Source organism: Pygocentrus nattereri, chromosome 5 (assembly GCF_015220715.1).
Source record: "Pygocentrus nattereri isolate fPygNat1 chromosome 5, fPygNat1.pri, whole genome shotgun sequence".
NCBI classification, from domain to species: domain Eukaryota; kingdom Metazoa; phylum Chordata; class Actinopteri; order Characiformes; family Serrasalmidae; genus Pygocentrus; species Pygocentrus nattereri.
The window spans coordinates 14983279-15007360 of NC_051215.1; the positions used below are offsets into that span (position 1 = coordinate 14983279).

The window sequence follows — 24082 nt, forward strand, 5'->3', positions numbered from 1 at the left end:
AGGTTATCTATACAAACTCAAACTCAATTACCAATGATATGGAACATGCCATTCAACCTCTTTTCAAAAACTACATACTTTTTTCATACTTGTTCATTTCCTATGAGAGGGATGAAGTGCCGCAGCTGGCCTGCAGGGGCCACCCTGTTCCCTCAACTAAATTCTCTCAGTTCTGTCAGTAAAACAGCCCTTGCAAATCAGAAAGAACAGGCTGCCCCCTCCCCACTTGCCCATTTTCTTGTAATCTCTTGTCTATCTCTCTGAATCGCATGCCCTGTTGACCTCACTATCCGACTCCATTGATGTGATCAAGGGCTGCTTATGGAGAAAACGTGTTTCCGGCTCTGGCAGAACAATTCAGTCAGCTTCCACTACAGGTGCTAAGGGTGGCAGGCTTGTTTTAGAACTGAAGTTTGTTTTGGGGATTTTCACATCAGAGCTAGCTAAGCATGTCAAAAGTTTTCAAAATGTTTGCCTGTTCGTAAGTCAAGTATTTCAGTGTTTATACCAAAGTGCCTTTGTTTTGCTTGATCTTTCCAGTATATGTTAAAAGGGGAAAGAGCAGCAGACTACCAACAGGGCTTCCAAACTCCAGATCTGCACCAACAATATATGTCCTAAGGTTAGGAATTTTATAAACATACTGATGGAAATATCAATAAACCTACAGCATAATCTCAGCACAGATGCCCTTGGGTTGTAAAGCAATACTTCAGATCAGTCGAGACAGTGTCAGTGTTCAGTGTCTGAAAATTTTTTTAAGTTTTGAACTGGAGCTACAAAGTTAATGTAATAACATGTTAGAGAAGCATCTACCCCACCAGTTAGCACTGTGCTAACATTGTGCCTATGTCATCAAGCACTGGCCTCATAATATGTTGAGTTATTGAGTAATCTCAAATAGACTTGCTGCTGTGGTGCCTGACCCTGCTTAACATACTTACATACTGTTACCTATAAAAAATACTTAAAATAGTAGAAGGCATCTTGAAGCCTAATTTTATCCACTTTTTTAGATGCTGATGTGTCATACTTGTTAGCTATAGTAGCCACATAGCTCTAGCAAAACTAAAAAAGCCAACTTTAGACTCAAACACATTTCAGCTGATCTGGGGTAAGAGTGAAATTGTGTGCAGAAGATTTTTGCAAGACTATAGCTTGTATAAGTGAGAGTGTGTCCAGTGGGAGTGTCTAGAGGGAGTGTGTGTAATGTGTGTGAGTCTGTGTGTGTGTGTGTGTGTGTGTGTGTGTGTGTGTGTGTGTGTGTGTGTGTGTGTGTGTAGAGAGAGTGTATAATGTTCTCACTCGTTGAAGACAAGGTCAGGGGCGAAGTAGAGCATCTGCGCGTTGGTGTGTTTGTAGGATCTCCAGCTAAGGGAGAAGGAGGAGAGACACATCCAGGAATACTGGATCAGCGTGATTTGGTCCTCAATGGGCAAAGTGCGGAAACCTGGTGAGAGAGAGAGAGAGAGAGAGAGAGAGTTATAGAAAGTCACCATTAGGGAGGTACACCAGTGCAAGTAAAACACCAGTAAGGTCACTGGAGCTCCTCCACACCAAACTCATCAAACTATGTCTTTATGCACTTCTCTTTGTGCCTGGGGATACAGTCTTTCTGGAATAACACAGGGTCTTCCCCAAACTGTTCACACAAAGTTGGAAACATATAATTGTCTAAAATGTCTCTGTATGCTGTAGCATCAACATTACCCTTCACTGGAACTGAGGGGCTCAAACCTCGAAAAGCACCCCAAGACCAAACTTTCTCTCCTCCAAACTATGCATTCCGGTAGGCACCATACCCAGATTTGTACATCAGACAGCCAGATAGTGAAGTGTGATTCATCACTCCAGAGAACAAGTTTTCACTGTTTCAGAGTCCAGTGGTGGTGTACTTTACACCACTCCAGCTGACGCTTGGCACTGAGCATAGCGACCATAGATTTATGCACTGATGTTGCTTCCGCAGCCAGTTTGGAAGTCTGCAATGAGGGATGGTACAGAGGATAGGCATGCTCTGTGTACTACAAACTACAGTGCTTTGTAAGTTTATGTGGTCTACTTTGTGGCTCAATTGTTCTTATTCCTAGAAGCTACCATTTCACAATAATAGCACTTACAGTTGACTGGGGCAGACCTAGCAGGGCAGAAATTTCAGGAACTGACTGGGGTTTTAAATTAGGAGCAGTGTCAACATACTTTTGGCCTTTTAGTGTATCACTACTACTAATACTACTACTACTACTATTACTACTACTACTACTAATAATAATAATACTTCTTATTTATGGCATGATATAATTTCATTGCTGCTTGAACAATATATGTGATATATTGAATATATGAGATAATTGACATTGTGGGGACCAAAACATGTTCATATAGTCATATTGTGGTATGTGGTATGTGTAGGTGTTCATATTTAAGGTCTGGCTAATCTTCAGGAAATTAATTCTACAAAGTCTATGCAATGGACCCAAAATTCACAGAAACAAGAGTGTGTGTGTTGTATGAAAAGTGGGTAAACAAGAGTTGTGTGTGTGTGTCTATGTGTGTAGACACAAGTGAGGCTGTTTGTCCTGAGCTATAGGTGCTATAGGTCTGGAAGTGTTAATATTTATCTAGATGCGATAAAGTGCTGCAGCACAATCACTAGAATCAGCTTTACACGAACTGCCCAAGGCCTCCATTTATCACTTTGTTGTGTAGTAGAATTCCATAAATAGAATTCTCCGGACACTTCACAGAAACCTCTCAGTGCAAGTTTCACACATGCTACAGCATGAGATGAACAAGGTCACATGAGGAAGTTAGCACTGAAGGAGATGCGTTTTCCAGAGCAGGACGTTTGTCCATGTCCAGTTCACTCGACTGATCATGACTCCTGGAGTACAAAGTGCATAGGCTTGGCTAATTCTGTCTTCTGTATATTTCTCATTAGCTCCTTTATCTGAATAATTCACAGGATTACTGAAGTTGTGGGATTAACTGACATATAAGCGTGCAGTTATAAGTATCACTCTAAGTAAATCATGAATCAAACAACAACTCCTTCTGTAAGTCTTTCAGACTGAACACAGAAAAATGTAGGAGATGCTATATTAACACACAGAAATTAAGAATATTAAATAAAACATTAATTCAAGATATTAACCCTTAAAACCCTGTACAATTGGCCAGTTTCTCACTGTCATAACTACATTATTTACACATTAGACTAACAATAGTTACCAAATAAATAACTACTATATATATCCATCCATCCATCCATTTTATATTATTATATCCATTATATATATATACATTTATGTAATTTGCACCAAATGCACCAAAAGAAATTTACTTGAAAAAAAGTCTGGTTACATTTACTTAAATTAGAAGTATGTTTTTTCCTTGCTCTGTAAAGTTCTCTCATATCATCACTGTCCAAAGAAAAACAAGTATCTCCAAACCTTACATGTAACTTTACAGGTAACTTTACAGAAGAGGGAAAAAACTTTTTTTACTTTTAATGTAAGTTACCGTGAAGAAATTTTATCCTTAGTGATTTTTGGAGCATTTCTATTGGTCCAGTAATTATGAAATTTTGCTCAAAGTAAAGGACAGCTGTTGTGCTAAAATAATATAGAAAAATAAAAATCAATACAAATGGAGATACGTTTTCCTTAATTTTTATTATTATTTATAATTAATTTTTATTTTTTGGGGGAACTTAGTCACGTACTTATTTACACTCACTAGCCTGGTCTATGCCAATCATGCAATGTTGCCAAGCTGGGAGGGTAAAGTTCTAGCATGTGCTTCTTCTGAGACACGTGAAGCAGCACCACATCTATTTGAACTGCTCCTAACAACAACCTCATCAGATAGCTCAACATGCATGGAGGAGAACACTATCTGCCAGTTCTGTAACTGTCAGCTAACAGATGCCCACATTGGCTAGCATTGTGCTAAGTGATGGGGGAGAATGAGGGGCATCCTACCCACCCAGGGAGAGGGAAGCCAATTATGCTGTCTTGAGCTCTTGGCCACAGATGGCTGTGGCGTCACAAGGGATCAAATCACGTTCTCGTAATGATAGGGCCAACACTGAGACGGTTGCTCCACTCGGGAGCCCTCCAGATCAGCGCTCTTTGAACCTGGAGACATCAGACAAATATGAGCCCTTTTACTGAATCTTGTAAATCTTTTCTCACTAAACAGAAGGATGCTGCAGCCCAGTAATGTATAATGACCAGCCATATTTGATGTGAATGAACATGTGTCTTGTTATTACTGCGCATTGTGTGCTCCTGATCTTGTGGCGTGTCTTTGAAAGTCAGCGGGCCCAGTTTGCCCTGCTGTCTGCCGGCTTTCTATTTATACGTCTGGATATAGCAAGCAGACACCCTGGTATCAAATAATTGCAATACAGCAAATGACTCCTCAGAGAGGGGAAAGTGTAAAGAGTTCAGCGGGAAAAGCCAAGATAGAATCTGCACAAAACTTCAAGCTAGATACTTTAATCAAAGGTCACTGTAACTCAGGTATATAAGCGGGATAAGAAATCTTACAACACATCATATATGGTAACGTTTGCATATGGGTGGGAGGAAACCTGCTAACTGCTGGTTATTTTAGATGGTGACAGCTTGTTGAAAAAAACAAAACAAAAAAACTTTTGCAGATGTTTCTAAAGTCTACATTCCAATGTAAAGTACACCATATAAACAAAACTATGTGGACACACCATATAATTATTGAGTTCAGGTCTGTCAGCTTCACTTTTTTTCCTAAAGGTATATAAAATAAAGCACATAGTTATGCAATTTCCATAGAAAATATAAAAAGCAGAATAGGTTATACTGAAGAGGTCAGTGAAATGGAAGCATCTCGTAGCAACAGCAGCTCAGTCATAAGGCGACAGGCCACACAAAGTCACAGTGCGTGACACTGAGTGTGTAAAATCTGTTGCATCTCTCAATATAGATCTGGGTTTGGTCAATGTCAGGAGAATGCTACCTACTGGAATGTCCCAACAGTAAAGTTTGGTTGAGGAGATAATGGTCTGGGGCTGGTTTTCAGGGTGTGAGCCCATTGAAGTGTAATATTATGTTAATGCTACAACATACAAAACATTTCAGACAATTATGCTTCCAACTTTGTGACAACACAAGAGGGGGAGACTCTTTCTCGCACCAACATAAGTGTCCCCTATGAACAAAGCAAGGTTCATAAAGACATGGTTTGATGAGTTTGGTGTGGAGGAACTCAAGTGGTTTGTACAGAGACCTGACCTCAACCCCACTGATGAGTTGAAAAGTCAACTGTGTGCAAGGCATTCTTGTTCAACATCAGTGCCTGACCTCACAAATGCTCTTTTGACTAAATGATCACAAATTTCCACAACAAACTCCAAAATCTTGCCCAGAGCTTTCCCGGAACAGTTGAGGCTGTCATAGTCATGAAAGGGGAGACAACTCCGTATTAATGCTCATGGTTTTGGAATGGGATGTCAAACAACTTGGAGGATTTTCTTTTAAATCTGAAATTTGTCCCACTGTTATCTTTTATTTAAATAATAAAGTATAAACACTAAAAATTTAATTAAATCAAAGCAGCTAATGTGCTAATCTGTAGGGTATATTTAGCTTCAACACTCATCTTCATGTACATTCATGTATCACTGTACATATGAAATAGTGTTGTATTACTCAGGTCGGACTACAACTTAGATGAACATTTTAAGCTATATATTACTGAACATTATACTTTACAAGATAAATATTGTGTATAACAAATTATAATGAATGTACAATCCAATACAAACAATTTTATTTAAAAATTTTTCTTTTTATACTTTGAAAAAATCTTGATCTTAACTTGGACTCAATCTGTTCAGGTCTCATTTTTGACTCAGACTAGCCTGTACTGGTCATGACTACAACAGTAGTATGAAGAGCAGGTTTTGTCTAAATAATATTTTGACAGTTTTCTTTTTCCAAACATGCGCATATTAAAACCATTACAAATGATCAGTGTAGCATAATGGGTAACACCTCTGCCTTCCATGCTGCCTCCCAATGCTATACCAACATGGGCAACTTGGGCAATTATCCTAATGATACTTTTGCTCACCGGTATAAAAAATAATGATGAAGTTGTAAGTCACTCTGGATAAGAGCATATGCCAAATGCCATGAAAGTATTAAACTCTTTAAAATTGTAATTTGCTTTGTTGAAGTTCTTTCTGGAGAATCAGAAACTTGACATTTGTTTTTAGGCTTATAAAAAGTCCTTTGTGCTTTTGGACTGTTACATATTCACTGCACTTTTTGTATTTTTTCATTTCATTTAGTCACACCACCATACACGAAAGTTTGTGTGCCCTGGGTCCAACTACATGTTTTGTTGATTTTTTTAATTGAAAATAAGTTATTATATCATATCATATACAAAGAACACACTTTTGTACATTTTAATGTACAATTACTGTCTATTTGCTGAATTTGACATAGATTTGACATTCCCTTTAGAAGATGTTTTTACTTATTTACATTTAAAAATCAACAAAACACTTAAGCTCAGGGTTACACATACCTGGAAGTACTTTGGCCCACTTGACCACGCGGATCATCTGTTTGCCAGCGAGCTTATTTAGGCTGGTCAGCAGGTGGTCAGTTGTGTCTGGCTGTGTGCTGTCATAGCCGGCGAACACCACTTCGGGCTCAATGAGCTCCAGGACGCTGCAGACGGACGGAGACAGATACGGTGTGATGGCAGGGCTGTGGGGAACCAGAGCCATGGAGTTCAGCTCCTTCTCTGACGAGAGGAACGGGACGGTGTCTTTAGAACCCTGCACTGAGTCCTCACTCACACTCTTCAGCTTCCCCAACTTCTTTGACTTCCGTGCTGAGGAGTGAAATATGGAATTCACTTTTAAAAAATGATTTGGATGAAACCAAGAGTCTGTACCGTTGTTTGGCTACTGTATATAAATGTAATTTTATAATGATATATTAATTATACAGTTAATTACACAATTAACTACTTTCAATTTGCACTATATGGAAGTTTGAAGCTTTTATGTTTGTTTTGATGTCAATGACAAAAATATAAGATCCCTTTTATTTCTGCAAAACAAGACTGCACATAACAATAACTTTCCATCAAATTCAAAGCATATCACAACTACTGACAAACAAAAATTTCTCTCTGCTTGTTTCAGTGAACTGCGAATAAGAAATAAAATAGAAATATAAGAGCTGTGATGTTACAGAGAAAGCATGTCATTTCAACGCTGAAAAATGCATAAATAGGTAGACATGAACAGACAGCGTGAGAGACCATTCTCAAAATAAAGACAAAGCACTTCTGAATCACAGTTGTTTTTGAGTAGTTAAAAATCCAATCTGAGGAAAATTGTCTGTTTTGCTTGCAATGATGCATAAAAATAGAAAATAAATTGCTCTGGTTTTCAGGGGACAGTTCAGATTAAGGCCTGCTGTGGGAAACACCAAATGGAGGCAAAACAGTCAGTGTTGCTGTTACAGTGTTTGCTTGTGTTTTACTATGTTTGCCTCTCTCTTTGGTCATGTTCCCTGCCCTTTTTTGTCATGTTTTCCTATGTTTATTTTCAATGCAGAGGTGGAATGAAATAGAAAAAAAAACATAAGATACATGGGATACAATATAAGATACATAAGATACAATACTTTTCATGATACATGAGTTTTTTTCTGAGGTAGTTCTTATGCTAATCAATTTCAAAGCAGAATATGCTGTGTTTTGGATGCTGCTATGGTCTACTATTTAGCTGGTCTTCCAGCCTGGTCATGCTGTTTGACCAGCTAAACCAGCTCTAGACAAGCATGATCCAGCATAAGCCAATTTACAGTGCTGTTAGAGAGAGAGTTTTTCCGTCACTAATTATCCTCTCTTTTTAATTAATGTGACAATGAACCTCCCAGGGAGTGGATGGAATCAGGTGCAGCTTTATTAAGGCAAAAACACAAACACAATTCAAAACACAAACAGGCTGGGTCAAATCTTTCAAGATGGCATCAACACTGAGATAGAAAACAATCCAATTCTCAAAAATAGCAAAGCTACAGATCATTACTGAAAGACAATTTGTATTCAACGTTCGATCAGCCAAACAAATTTATTCCCCTCATTCATATTTTAGAGGAACCCACTGATATGTAAAACTGACAGAAAGACAAGGAAAATCAGAGCCAGGAAAACTAAGCATGACAGTAGCTTGGCAATAGTGAAGATTTTCACACATCATAGAACGGATACGATTTTGACTTTCATCTAACACCAGACTCTTGACTTTGCACTCTGAGATGTCCTCTAAATGGGTGTAAGTTTAGCATCAGTTAGCTGGACCCAAGCCTGTGCAGAGTAGCACATTTAGCCTGCTAACTAAGCTATCATTAGCTTAGCCAAAACAGGTTTGATGTCAGCTTTCTGCCAACTCCAACACCAGCCATTCCATTTGTATTCTCCCAGACATTAGTTTTTATCATCTACATTGATGTCAGCAGGGCAGCAGCTAGAATCAAAACTGTACTGTTGTGTGTAGCACTGTTTGGGTCTTTCACTAAGCTAACGCTAAGTTAAACCAATCAAATTACAGATCCAAACACCACAGAACTGGTTTAATTTCACCTTTCTATCCCCTCAAAGTTAGCTGCTTGTCTTTACTCCCTCAGATTTAAATGACCATCTAAACTTATGTTGGTGCTTTAGTTAGCCTGATGTGAAAATGCTGTGTGGTGAGCAGAGCTGTTATCATGTAAGCTAAAGTCATGCTAAGCATGCTAACCAGGTCCTCTCTACTAGTTTACAGCACTGTTCAACATTTAGAAACTGTTATAGATTTGACTGTTTGACATTTATTGAATGATGGCTTGAAGATACTGTGTTCACTTATTCGGTGACCATGTAGGTGAACTAACTTTTTGATTGTTTTCAAATCTGCAGTAACACAGAATGACATAAAACTGCCATAGGTTTTCATGAAAGTATACTGAAAAGTATACTGAAAGTATACTGCCCCATCATTGGGTACTCTTATTTTTTCTGGTTTGTGAACTTTATAAGGCATTCTTGATAATAATAATAATAATAATAATAATAATAATAATAATATGACAATGAGTATGAAGTCAGTCAGGCTTATTTTTCTCCTTATTTCACTGATTTCTGTATTTTACATTCACTTGTATTTCTCACTTTAGCAAGACTGACTCATGTGTTATTTACCATCACTCACTCTTAAGCACGATTCATCAGAATCACAGTCATTCATTAAAGCCTGTAAGAGGAAATGCCTTAAGTCCTATAATGCCTGTTTGAGTGACTGTTAACTAACAATGTGTCATTTGCAATCTTTTAGCCCGACTGACAGGCAAGCCTGACTAAAGCACTTGTTTTTAGACTTCAGGGAACCCAAAGTGAGTGAATCAGGCTTTGGACTGTGTCCACCTCCACTGAAGCAGTGGAATTTAGCAATCCTACTAGGTAGAGGCTGGGCTTTGACAAAGACAATACTGGCCAGATTAACCAGTTCACTAAGGTCTCTATTTTAGAGACAGATCAGATAAGTAATGACAACCTGTGCTTATTATATGTTTGCAAACTTGAAATCGATTTTGTTTGCCTAATCTATTCTACTGCCAAGTTTACTTTAAGGTAGTGAAGTACACAGAGATACAGTTAAACTGAGGAGGCTATGTGAGTCCAATTTCAGCTTTTTTATTTTTCACTGGAATTTATTTAAAATAGTATAGATATAACTTTTTGAAATGAATTAATTATGGTGTTTAGATTTCTAATTACATAAATCTACTGAGCAGAATCAGTGAAGGTCATTTATTAAATGCTGTATACATATTTTACTCACATTTTTTCGTTATGGGTTTTAGATTATTCTAATCCTGACTAAACCTTTTATTGGCACTGTACAGTGCATAATATTTTACTATTGCACCAATTCTGATAAAATTTTACAATCCAAAGCAAATTTCCAAGCCAGGAGCTCAACTGGAAGCGAAACAAGTTATACTTCAGTCTTCTGATCAAGCTAAAGGCCTCAAATGACTGTGAGACTTTACCGAATGAGTGATTCAGGTAAAAATTTGTTTGCTTATCGCTGTTTTTGGAACAAAACCTTGTATCTCCAAAATGGTAACTTTACAGGAAAAGGAAAACCTTCTTTACTTTTAATGTAAGTTAATTGAACCAGACTTTTTTCCATGTCATTTTGGGTTGTTTCTTTTGGTCTATTCTTTATGAAATTTACATATAATGTAAAGAGCAACAGGCCTTTTCGAATTATGCCAAAAACTGAAAAATGACAGAACTGGAGATATGAGGTTTTGTTCCGACAGCAGCGATATACAAGTATAAATGATTCTTATATGAAGCTGATATTCCACAGAGGTCCTATCTGTGGATAGATGCTGTAATAATGAAGAAATTGTCAATGAAAAATGGAGCTGTAGATGATTCCAGCTGGCGTTGAAAGCTGTATAGCATCAAAGATGAACCTGTAATGTAATTAATGTCCAGAATGTCTTACATTCATAAAGTGGTGACCAAATCTCCCTGATCAAATAGATATTCATAGAAATTTCATGATAAATGATTGCTTTAATTAGACATTTTTTATGTAATAATATTTATTATTTTTCCAATGTTACAACAATTATAATTGTTCCCAATATACTTTACAAGTGAATAGTTACTTTAAACCAATAGTTACTTTAACAGTTTACTTTAAACCAATATATTGTTGAATACCAATTATTAATCTGCACAGTGATATGATAAAGCAGTTGCATGCTGAATACTGTTGAATGGGCGAGTGTTGCTATAACTTTACTTCCCTTATATCAACTATAACTTGAGGACACTCATTTTATCCATATTTCCCATCTCAATATTCTTCCACAGAATGCATTTATGATGAGACATGGAATTTTGAGAGTGTTTTGTTACCAAAACTGTATTTTTTTTTTAGCCTGTCTAGTTTACATGTCCTTATGGCAGAAAGGCAAGAGATTCTGTAAAAGACTTGCATCTACACTCTTAGTCCACTTCAATATCTCCATGTACCATATAGGTGCACTTTCTAGTTCTACAATTACAGACTGGTGTACAGACTACATTCCATCTGTTCCTCTACATAATTTGTTAGCCCCATTTTACCCTGTTCTTTAATGGTCAGGACCCCCGGCATGACCACCACAGATCAGGTATTATTTGGTTGGTGGATCATTCTGAGCACTCCAGTGACTCCAGTGGTGGTGGTGTGTTATGCTGGTACACGTGGATCAGACACAGCAGTGCTGCTAGAGTTTTTTAACACCTCAGTGTCACTGTTGGGTGGAGAAGAGTTCACCAACCAAAAATGACCACTGGTAAAGGACTAGAGGATGACCAACACAAACTGCAGCAAGATGAGCTACTCTCTCTTTGACTTAACATCTACATGGTGGACCAACAAGGTAGGTGTGCCTAATAGAGTGGTCAGTAAGTGGACACAGTGTTTTAAAACACCAGTAGCGCTGCTGTGTCTGATCCACTAGTGCCAGCGCAACACACATTCTAAAAATAGCTCTAAGGTTGTGTTCTCATATTTGTTGTTTTCTGTATCACCATTGTTGCACTGATGTTACACAAATATCTGCTATTAGTAAGTGATTGCGTCATCATCAGGTCAATTTTCTGACCAGTTCGACCAGTTGCATTTTCACATTAATGCAGTATGACAGCAATTCCAGAGTAATCCTGCTGCCACTACCATCTGGCTTCACTTGCATATTCTGCTGTTGTTGTGCTGTGTCTTGTCATGTAATCTCCCATGACTTTGGAGCTCAACAAGTTTTGGTTCACTCTGCACTCTGTGAGGAGTAATAATTTCACAGCACAGCAGCCAGTGCTGAAGAGTCATTACTGTACTAATAGTGTTTTGAAACTAATGTGGAGATATTGCTTATTGCTTATTTACTGAGCGTAATGCTTTTTTGTAACGATGCCGTGACTCTTGTGAGGACAGAAGTTTTCTGCCCGGGGTTTCCTTGGTAGTTTGTAATAATCAGCTTTACAGAGGTTTTTATTGTACACAATAAGTAGCACTTTACCTCCTAGATTCATCCCTGCCTGGAGACACTTCCGTACTCGGCAAGCTGGACAGTTTTTCCGTCGGATTTTGTCGATGATGCAGTCGTTCCTCCCAGCGCAAAGGTAGTTGTGCTGCCCTGAGGACAGAAAGAGGGAGAGAGAGAGAGAGAGAGAAGGAGAAGGATGGACAGACAGATAGCAAAAAAGAGAAACAAAATAGAGAGAAATAAAAAAGGCAGAGATCAAGACAAAGAAAGAAAAAAGAAGAGACACAAAGGAACAAAGAAAGAGTAGACAAAGAAAAAAGGAAAAAAGAAAAAGAGGAGAAATAGAAATGAAAGAGAGAGAAAAAGAGAGAGAGAGAATTTTATGTTACTGATTTTGTTTTTTGTGTTAGTAACCTGACTAAAGCAATGTTAAAGTGAGTTTCATTAAATCAACGCTGTTTTAATGAATATAACAGTTGATTTTATCAAATCAAATAACTGGCACTCAATACTTTATTCACTCTATTGTCAGCAGTTCAGTTTTATTGCTTCCAGGCCTCATATTTTTACAATTACTTGAGGATTTACATCAGTGCAGTTACACAGGAGCAAACAATTGCTTTTGTTGAAGGTGACTGAGACAGGTTGTCTGGTTCCTCATATATTTAAATAAACAATAAACATGTTGTTTATTTAAATAAATTATACCTGTCACCGCATTGAGACAGATATATGTAAATTACCTCTATTCTGATTGGTTGGCTTCTTTTGCGCCTTGCTCTAAAGGATGTTCAGGCTGAAATCTGGAACAATTATTCAGTTTGGACTGAAATCTTCTGGTATGGAAAAAATAAATTCCAACAACTTGCAGATGTGTGGATCCTTAGGAAGGCTACGATCCATTTACTTCCCAACAGCCAGAAACAGCACAACGTTTAACCATTTTCCCCAGATCTTCCGCTCTAATAACTCTGCTGCTGAGAGTAACAACACTCTATATCACTTCAACGGGGATAAACTACAGGGTGAGTCAAAAGTCACAGGACAGGTTTTATTTTATTTTTTATTTTATTATCGACTTTTATCTCTGGGGTCATCTCAATCAAATTGTGTATGCTGAGAAAATCTGCAACAAACACCACCTTCAGCACCACCTTGTGGAGGCTTGTGACAGCATAAAAAATAAAATAAAATAAAAGGGTGCCCTGTGACTTCTGACTCACCCTGTACTATGGAATTAATGTGGTCATGTGTAAATGTGGGCAAGGTTGTGACATGACAACTTTGGTTTTCTATAATATGGTCCCTTAAAGAGTAGTACCAATATTTGCAAATTTTAAAAGAAAAAAAAAAAACGTGGAAAAAAATGTTACAGTGCCAATTGCCGACTGCTAACGATCCACATGACTGATGACCTGCTACCGTTCCACAAGTCTTACACACCAGAGTCAAGCACTTTTCACTTGTCTTAACATTTCTTAACTATGAATATTTCATTGATTTCAAATATCAATGCAAATGCATACTTTTTGCAACTTTTTTTGCAACGAATATGCACATAATTCTGCTCTTCAGAATAATCAATTACTTGGAACAGAACCAGGTGAACAGAATCAATAAATATTTTGTTTTGTTATAATGTATGGATAATCTGTGTGTTTATTTTTAACTGAGCTTTTAAAATAAATCCATTTCCATAATTCTTAGAAAGCACACTTCTTTGGTCCTTAGTAAAGACTGATCTTTGAGTCAAGGACATTGTATGACATCACCCTCCTGACTTGTACTTTGCTCACTGTAAATACACCACATTCTATACTGTAGGGTCCTTCACTGACCCTCAGTTTGAGTGTGCTGCCCTTAAGAATGCTGTGTGAATGTGTGTGGTGGGGACAAGGCTGCAGTGATCTCTGTGAGTGAGCGTCTTCTCAGAGCCATTCTGCTCCACTGAGCCCCACACACACACCCACACACTCCACAGGACCCTCGCTCTGTGCCGCAGGGTCTCACACACACACACACACACACACACACACACACACACACACACGCACACACAAACACTCACACACTCACACTCCTCAGCCACACATGGCTGCATGGCTGTAAGAGAGTCTTATTTAGTCCCTCTCTAGCTCTAGCTTTCTCACTCTTTCTTTCACTCACTGTCTTTCCACACACACACACACACACACACACACACACACACACACATATATATATATTTTATACCTAGTCTGTATAATAATGAATGGGGTTAGAGTGGGATAACAAATTATGTAAAACATGGAGGTGTGCCTAATGATGTGCTCATATATATATATATATATATATATATATATATATATATATATAGAGAGAGAGAGAGAGAGAGAGAGAGAGAGAGGGCTGTCGAAGTTAACGTGATAAAAAAAAAAACGCAATTATTGCAATCTCAATTTAACGTGATTAAAAAAAATAGTGCCGTTAACGCAAATTCTATTTGGCCCTGCGAGTCATCCGTAGTTCATGTTGAGACTTGACCGTGCGCGGCATCTCTCATTAAGAGTAAAGGAATGTCTGTGTTTACATGCAAAGATTGGATTATAGACTCAGACTGAGGTGTTTATTCTCACTCTATTCAACAATCTGATGAAAATCTTCTTTCTCATGCTCACTACAAGTAATCCGATGCCAAAATAACACTTTTGCATCGCTTAGAGTAAATGTTACCATGACAGCGAGCATCACGTGAGGTCCAGTCGTGTTGAACGGTATAAACCTTCCGCTATGACGCGATGCGCATGCGCAGAACGTAGTTAGTTTACACATTCCGATCGGAGTGTAATCGGATTGAGGCGTTTACACAGCTAATATTCTTCTATTTAACGGGTTATTTAGAGGTTTACCCACCTTGTTCAATCGGATAGAAATTTCGAATGGCCTCAATCGGACTCGACTATTCCGATTGAGCTGTTAGTCGGATTATTAGGCTGCATGTAAATGTGGCTAGTGAGCCACGTTTACATGCTGTAGCACTGTGATATGACGCTACATGTCTTTAATGTAATGTGTAATTTTTGTGTAATTTATTTTTGTTTGCGCAGTACTGTGAAGTCCTATAGGCAGTGACTTCAGCACAATTGAAGTTTTATTTAGTTTTTATTTTCTTTTGTTACACATATCTGAACTGAGACACAGTAGTATGTGACTACATGTCTTATATTTGAGACTACAGCTCCCTAATCTATTACAAATCCATCCATCCATTTTCTAAGCCGCTTCTCCGTCAGGGTCACGGGGTTTGGGGGGTTGGGGGGTGCTGGAGCATATCCCAGCAGTCTTCAGTCAGGAAACCGGGGAACCTGGAGGAAACCCACGCAGACAACTTGCAAACTCCTCACAGAGAGGACCGTGATCACCCGGCCGGGGAATCGAACCCACCACGCCACCATGCCGCCCCCTCTGTTACAAATCCAATTCTGTGTTTTGTAGGTTCAGTATTACTGCCTAGTATGTGAATGAACAAAACTCCTTTACAGTTTTCTCTTGTCCCAGCAGTTATTATCATAACATTTACATTTAGCATAAAATGTGTTCACCATTTTAACTGTAACATTTCACTTAAAAATCCTTATTTTCCGTAACATTTACACAGATTAAAAAAATGCGATTAATCGAGATTAACTATATGAAACTCAGAGATTAATCGCGATTAAATTTTTAAATCTTTTGACAGCCATATATATATATATATATATATATATATATATATATATATATATATATATATATATATATATATATGTGTATATATGGGTTCCTTTTTTACAGCAATTTTGGTAAGTTTTTATATTTTTTTCCTAGAAATGTGTCCCAATACCACGGGCAATCACCTATCTCTCTACCTCTTCCCATCTACCTCTACAGCCCATCTCTGTCCCATTCCTTTCCCTTCCCTAGTGTTATAAGTCTTTTTCTTCCTTTTAACCTCCTCAGATCCCTGTCCTGCCACTCATGCTTGAGCATCCAAGCAGGCCTCCGTCTCTATGTGTGGCTGTGTGGCTCAGGGTGAATTCAGTCAGTGGCACTGAGTGGTTAATTTGGTGTTTTATGGTGTTTTTTGGCTGTGTGTAGAGCGTGTGCTGAGGCTGGATGGAAGCTGCCAGAAAGCCCAGGATCAGCTCGGAGGAGCAATGGCAGCTGTAGCTCTGCCACTATTTCTGGCTCCGTCACATGACCCGTTACATAAGCCCATTTTTCTTGCTCTAAAAAACAGTAAACTGCGACACAGGAAATACAACACAACCCCTGACTGCCCCCTCCTCTCCCCAACGCCTTTTCCATCGCTCAAACACACGCATTCAGATCGGACCTGAAATCAGCTCACACACCTCTTGACCCTGTCCACCCACTGGCTGCACTGTCCCGCGAATCCTGTAAATAATTGGCCTGAAAGGAGGCATGTGCAAACAGATTGCACGTTTACTATACACTATGTGTGCGAGACCTGTGCGGACGACTTTGTTTATGTGTGCGTGTGTCCTCTGCAACATGAGTCCATATTCAACATCGCATCTTTAAACACAGCCTAGATTTCTACCATTTCAGTCTCTCACAATGAACAAAAAACACATTTCCCATGGAAATAATAACCCATACACTACTCAAATAACACAATTATCACAATTATGTTTCCAATATGTTAAAATCAGATAAACAGTAAATGTTCATTAAAATGTGCTGAAGGTTGTTCTCTGGAGGATGTGCTCATTTACTTTCACTTAAAAAAATCAATTGAACATGTTACACACATACACACACACGCATCTTCTAAGCTGCATATCCTACTGGGTCATTGGATCAGGGGTGTCCAAACTTTTACAACTCTTCAAAACTGTAGACCTATTCTTTAGTAACGTCAATGAAGTATTCAGCCAATATTCAGAGTTTAGCACACATGCTCTTATTGTTTGTTATAAAAGAATTTTATACGTATCGTTCTTAACACAATGGTTGTACTGAGGAATAGTGAGAATCCCAGAATTCTGTTGAAAATAGGGGTAGGGCAAAGTGTTAGGGCTATATGGCCCTTCAAACAGAGTTTTATCAGAGGCACACTCCAAAAAGGAAAACCCGGCAAGATGGATGCACAAGTAATCAAACAAACCCACAACTGTATTTTCTCAATTAAATGATTGCAAAACATAATCATGATATTATCATAGTTTAATATCGTTTCAATATCCATTTCTTCATAAAAACTAGCATAAAAATTGCTAGTAGTATGCTGAAGCCTCTGTAGCTAGCTAAATTTCCCATTCCACTTAAATGGTGTGATGTCTGAGGGGCTGGAATATAACTGCTACACCATTTAATATGGAAGAGTTGAATGGAAAGTTCAACCAAGAAGCTGGAGAATAGCTGATTTCAGCCTCATATCACTGAAGAGTTAGCGATGGATGATACACACCTTTAAAGGCATATGATGCCCTAAATTAACTAAAGACCACCAGTGAGGTTGCTGAACTCTACCCTCCTCTGCTATCACTGCAGACTGGCAGGGTGACCTACAAAGCAAGGCTAGTAGCTAATAATGAAGTAATGCTCTTTTTTATTTGAGGGTCCCATTTCATAGAGGAAGATTTCAACCACTACCTGATGTAACTCAGTTCCAAGGGGCAAGGTGGAACTTGAAAACAAGGGGTAGGGATAAAGATAAGAGATGGGATTGGGCCTGTGTATCCTTTCTGTTGACATTTGTGAAAGGCTTAGTGTGAAAAGCTTGCCGTGCACAGCTGGTGTAAATGGCCACAGTGAAATGGCATGCTGCAATTACAATGTTGCACCAGTATGGCTGTTTTTCAGTTGAATTGCACTAATAAGTGAATTAAGATCATGATGTTAAAATAATCTCTAAAGTGAACATTTGAGTTCATGCACTATGTCGTATTTGTGTGATGACTGAGGTGTAATGTGTAAATGTGTAGCACTTGTAATCGAGTGCATTTACTCTGTCTATATAATATCTCTCTTCAGCTTAAGCCACTCCTTACTTAAGACTTTGCAATGATGCCTTCACCTAAAACATGCTAATGTGCTTAATCAAGTGGGGGGTCAAATAGTTTGATATCATTTCCAGAACTGTAACGGCTCCTACTTACCTCCATTCATTATTAGCAGTATTATTATTATTAGTATGAGATCTCACTTATTCTTATCACTTCATTTAATCCATTTATGTCTCTGCACTCAATCTCAAAGGAGACCATTTCCAACAGCTTCCAAAAACAGCTTGGAAACCAAATTGTTCCTCGTTTTTTTTTTTTTTCCTTTCTCTTCATTCTTTCTCTTTTTCACGGTTCCTCTCAGGCATTTAGATTATGCAGTAAATTTAATGCCTTTCATTGCTGTAAAATTTCTTGCGTCTTAAATTCTGACCGTGAATTCTGGCCAGTTTCAGTGTAACAGCAGTGATAAATTCACAGCTATAAATCCATGACCACAGACAAGCACCGAACCATGAGTTCAGCACTTGAAGTAACTGAAATTTCAGCTGTGATTCATGATTTCACAGCCAGCTATTATATGTCTTCAGCTTCACTAGCTGGAGTAACATCTCCAGCTGCGGTCAGCAGTGAGCTCTGGTATTCTGTGTGTGCCAGGATGCTCAATGGGAGGGGTTGGGAGGTGTGTGTGCCTGTTGGGGGATGGGGTGGGGGGTGTCCTGAGTGGGCCCATGTATCTACTTTTAGCCAGCTACATCACTCCATGAAGATACACAGTGATGCTCAGGGCTCAGGTTTGCAGGGATGATATTAAGCAGGTGTTCAGAGGGGAATATCCTCTTGCTACAACACTCAATACACTGCCCAGTACCCCACCTCCCACTCAGATTCCCAACATGACACTAAATGTGGCACCCCAATTTTAAAAAGTGCACTACAGTCACACTAGACATCTGCATCTGCAGTTAGCAAATTTAGCAGTGGCTTACCTTTTCCGATGCTAAGACAGCTCCTGATACTGGAAACTGTCCAAGTTAGTTGCTAACTGGGTTACTAATAGTTTTGCCATTTTCATTGCTTTTTGTTTTTATTTAGCTTTCAGTTTCAGTTTCATTTCAGTGCTTTGATTGTTTTAGTTTTTAAAGTTGAGTTATAAGTTAGCCTTTTATCTAGTTTCAACATTAGTTTTAGTTTTTATTATTATAGTAAACAATTTGAAAGTCAAATGTGTATAGTCAAAGTAATTCTAAACTGGACTGTGTCACTTCCTTCTGATAACTTTTGGAATGCTAAACTAGGCGACGCTCATTACTCAAAGATATCTCCTGAGTATTTACGGTTTGACTTGGAGGGAATCCACTTCTGGACCATCCTTCATGCAAGTGGTGAACTGTGACTATTAGAGCCAGGCCCTCAGTTTGAGCCATACATATCAAAACTGAGCCAAAACATGAGGAAAAAAGCATATTTAAACACTTAAAACTTTGTAGAAAGATAGTTCTTCAAGGGTTCTTTATTAAAGGCAATGGTTCTATTTTGGACCATATGTTCTATACAGAACCATTTCATGCTTCTGTACATGGTGAAATGATTCTTCACATTGATGGGAAATGTGTTGTATATGGTTCTAAGTAGCACCAAAAAAAGGCTGCTCTATTGTTACACACTTATAAATTAAAAGAAAATGTGTTTTATGATCATACACATATTGCTATATGCTTACAATTCACTGCTCAGTTCAGCTCCTTTCATAATAAGGGTTAAAATTTACGTTATCCATCTATTTGACTGGAGAGAAGACCGTTACAACTCTCATACGACATCCACCTTTTGAATGTAGCTTATGAAATATGAAAGTTATGAATAGTATGACGAAGTGCATTTTGGAACCACTGGTGGTTAAGTTTCTATAATGTTCATGTATTGAACAGATTACAACACAGTCCAGAAACAAGAAACATGCTGATGTGAAGCACTGCTCCCCCTTGTGGAGAAATGCTACCCTTTGCTAAATGTGTTTGAGTGAGTCACAAGCCAGATGCTTTATATACAATTCAACTGAGGTAAGAGGCAAAATGTAGGGGCAGGCAAAGTGGAAAAAATAGAACAGCATGATACATCAAGACATTTTCTTGATACACCATATGCATCAACATATTTTAGTTTTTCTGACATTTTTTTGAAAGTTGATAGGCAATAAAAAAAACAGCCATCACAACCGCATAGTTAAACAGGACTAAATATCCTCTCTTTGCAATGAAACATGCATCTGGTCAGTGTTCTTTAAATACTGATATCCATAATCTGCTCAGAAAACCATATTGAGATGTGGTGGGCATCATTACACTGTCATCTTGCCCGCCCATAGTCTGATGTGTGGCACTTCACAGCAGGAAGTTACTGATGAATAAACATTTCAAATTAAAGCACCTGTTTAACATTTGCTTCTGTCAGTCTATCACTTCTAAAAATTGCTGAAATTTTAACAACTGTACAAATAATCATTAGCTGCTTTCTTATGGCTCTTTCAGTGCATGTGAGCGCCTCCCTGTAAACACACCATCTTAACCCGTGCCTCGGGTCCGGTTTCATGAAAATGGGGTCTTGCATTTCTGACCCAGTTCTGGATGAGGGAGCGTGAGGGGTAGGCCTCCAGCGACGCAGCTCCGCGTCAACATGACAACAAGAACAGCAGCAGCAGCAGCAGCTGGAGAAGTGAAGGCCAGAGGCGCGTGAATCAGTGCACTGCTATTTCCTTAACTGCACACGTCAAATCCATTCAACACATTTCCAGCTGAGTCATCGCAGCTCACTCTAATCACTGTTGTTGTTGGACGGAGTCGCAGCAGCTTCCCAATAACGACTTTCGCATGAGGCCCAAAGAAGCCTACTCTGATATGAATATGCACTGCCAAACTCCTAAACGCGGCACTTCTCTCAGTTTTCCAAATCCCAAGCCTTGCTTTCCCTCTATTTTTTCCTTGCCTTCCTTAAGTGAATGTGCACAGAAACTGGCTGACATCCATGTCCATAAACAAGCAGGCAGCACATCAGTGATTTTAATCTTCAAAATAAAATGTCTTACACTTCTTTGATCATTTTCACAAGTTTCCTGCAAACGCACCCCCACAAAAAACATTTTATGTAGCTGCCACTCACATCACTCGTTATATCACTTTCCTCTGCTTACACTGCTGTGTTCACAATGCTAGACCTATCCCAACTAATATCTCCTCTGACCTGTCCCAGAGGCTTTGCTAGACCTGAGCTTTCAATCTTTCATGGATAGTCCCGAGTCTTTTACATCAATAGGTATTAAAAAATAGTAGAGCTGTCATTGTCTAATACAGTGCATCCGGAAAGTATTCACAGCGCTTCACTTTTTCCACATTTTGTTTTGTTACAGCCTTATTCCAAATTGAATTAAATTAATCTTTTTCCTCTAAATTCTACACAAAATACCCCATTGTGACCATGTGAAAAACGTTTTCTCGAGAGTTTTGAAAATTTATTAAAATTAAAAAACAAAGAAATCATATTTACATAAGTATTCACAGCCTTTGCTTAATACTTTGTAGAACCACCTTTGGCAGCAACTACAGCCTCAAGTCTTTTTGAATATGATGCCACAAGCTTGGCACACCTATCTTTAGGCAGTTTTGCCCATTCTTCTTTGCAGTACCTCTGAAGCTCCATCAGGTTGGATGGGAGACGTCTGTGCACAGCCATTTTCAGATCTCTCCAGAGATGTTCAATCGGATTCAAGTCTGGGCTCTGGCTGGGCCACTCCAGGACATTCACAGAGTGGTCCTGAAGCCACTGCTTTGAGATCTTGGCTGTGTGCTTCGGATCGTTGTCCTGCTGAAAAATGAACCGTCGCCCCAGTCTGAGGTCAAGAGCGCTCTGGAGCAGGTTTTTATCCAGGATGTCTCTGTACATTGCGGCATTCATCTTTCCCTCTATCCTGACTAGTCTGCCAGTTCCTGCTGCTGAGAAACATCCCCATAGCATGATGCTGCCACCACCATGCTTGACTGTAGGGATGGTATTGGCCTCGTGATGAGCAGTGCCTGGTTTCCTCCAAACATGACGCCTGGCATTCACACCAAAGAGTTCAATCTTTGTCTCATCAGACCAGAGAATTTTGTTTCTCATGGTCTGAGAGTCCTTCAGGTGCCTTTTTGCAAATTCCAGACGGGCTGCCTTGTGCCTTTTACTAAGGAGTGGCTTTCGCCTGGCCACTCTGCCATACAGGCCTGATTGGTGGATTGCTGCAGAGATGGTTGTCCTTCTGCAAGGTTCTCCTCTCTCCACGGAGGAACGCTGGAGCTCTGACAGAGTGATCATTGGGTTCTTGGTCACCTCCCTGACCAAGGCCCTTCTCCCCCGATCGCTCAATTTAGACGGCCGGCCAGCTCTAGGAAGAGTCCTGGTGGTTCCGAACTTCTTCCATTTACGAATGATGGAGGCCACTGTGCTCATTGGGACCTTCAACGCAGCAGTAATTTTTCTGTATCCTTCCCCAGATTTGTGCCTCGAGACAATTTTGTCTCGGAGGTCTACAGACAATTCCTTTGACTTCATGCTTGGTGTTTGCGCTCTGACATGCAGTCAACTGTGGGACCTTATATAGACAGGTGTGTGCCTTTCCAAATCATGTCCAATCAACCACAGGTGGACTCCATTTAAGCTGTAGAAACATCTCAAGGATGATCAGTGGAAACAGGATGCACCTGAGCTCAATTTTGAGCTTCATGGCAAAGGCTGTGAATACTTATGTAAATATGATTTCTTTGTTTTTTAATTTTAATACATTTTCAAAACTCTCGAGAAAACTTTTTTCACATGGTCACAATGGGGTATTTTGTGTAGAATTTTGAGGAAAAAGATTAATATAATTAAATTTGGAATAAGGCTGTAACAAAACAAAATGTGGAAAAAGTGAAGCGCTGTGAATACTTTCCGGATGCACTGTATATGATTGATCTGTAAGCTAAATACTACTATAAGCTACAAACTATGCTAAGTTTTCCCAAATGGTTTCTATGGTATCCTTAGTGAGTGCTGTTGTGCTGCTTGGCACTTTGCTATGGCATTCCATGCCATTGCAAAGGTGTTGCTCTGCAGTCGCTATAGTATTCCAAATGGTTGCTAAGGTGTTGCAAGGCTGTTGCAGTGTTGCTAGGTTCAACTGTATTGAAGTTACACAATGCAAACGTCAATGTTGTTATTTTTATTGTAAGTGAAAATAAGTTAACATCATTTACAGGGAACATTTTTAAAATAAATATTAACGTTGTTAAACAAGTTTGACATGTTGGACAAAAATTTAACATAAATGTGTTGATAAAATATTAAAAAATGTAGATAAACAGTAACTGGGCATTAAAATGTGCAAAAGTGTGTTCCCTGTCAATGATCTGTATCTTGTTTTCACTTAGAACATCCACAAAATATATAGTTTGAGAAATTATTTTTAAAATAAACCTCTTGTTTTGATATATCCCATGGCTTAAAACATCAGAGGCTATATTTAGCTCTGGGAAACCATTCATTATTTACAGATACAGTAGCTTTTCATTAGCCCATACACTGTGGACCCTCGCTGTCTAAGCCCCAGATGTCATTAAGATCTAGTTGTGCTTCTGTTGTGTGCCTGGTTCTCGGCACCATTTCCTGCAACAGTTTAATAACTTTATCTAGCTTTATATATATATACACGGACATGGTCCTTGCTGATTATTCATCTCCACCTGTTGAAAAGTCTACGTTTTCCCTGTAGACACGTTCCATAGATAAAACTGTACTGAAACCTTGCTTTGGTGGGGGATAGATATTCCAACTTGATAGCCCAAAATTGGTTGCTGTGGTTACTCAGATGGGTTGATATGGCTTCCGGACAGTCTATCAACAAGCCCGGACAAAAGCCCTATCAACAGCATACACACATCAGCACCCGCCCACGTCCCAAAAACATATTGATGGTGAAAACAC

The 24082-nt window shown here is 38.9% G+C and overlaps 1 protein-coding gene across 1 annotated transcript in view; it reads right to left on the bottom strand.

Annotated features, from left to right (window-relative positions):
• Window positions 1–24082, bottom strand: part of nr3c2 (nuclear receptor subfamily 3, group C, member 2) — a 151540-nt gene that overhangs the window by 34801 nt on the left and 92657 nt on the right. Inside the window, exons 4-6 of the mRNA XM_017701448.2 lie at window positions 12135–12251; window positions 6580–6891; window positions 1306–1450 (exon numbers count right to left, since the gene is read on the bottom strand). Of these exons, the coding sequence (XP_017556937.1) occupies window positions 1306–1450; window positions 6580–6891; window positions 12135–12251 (574 nt within the window). The remainder of the gene's footprint in view (window positions 1–1305; window positions 1451–6579; window positions 6892–12134; window positions 12252–24082) is intronic.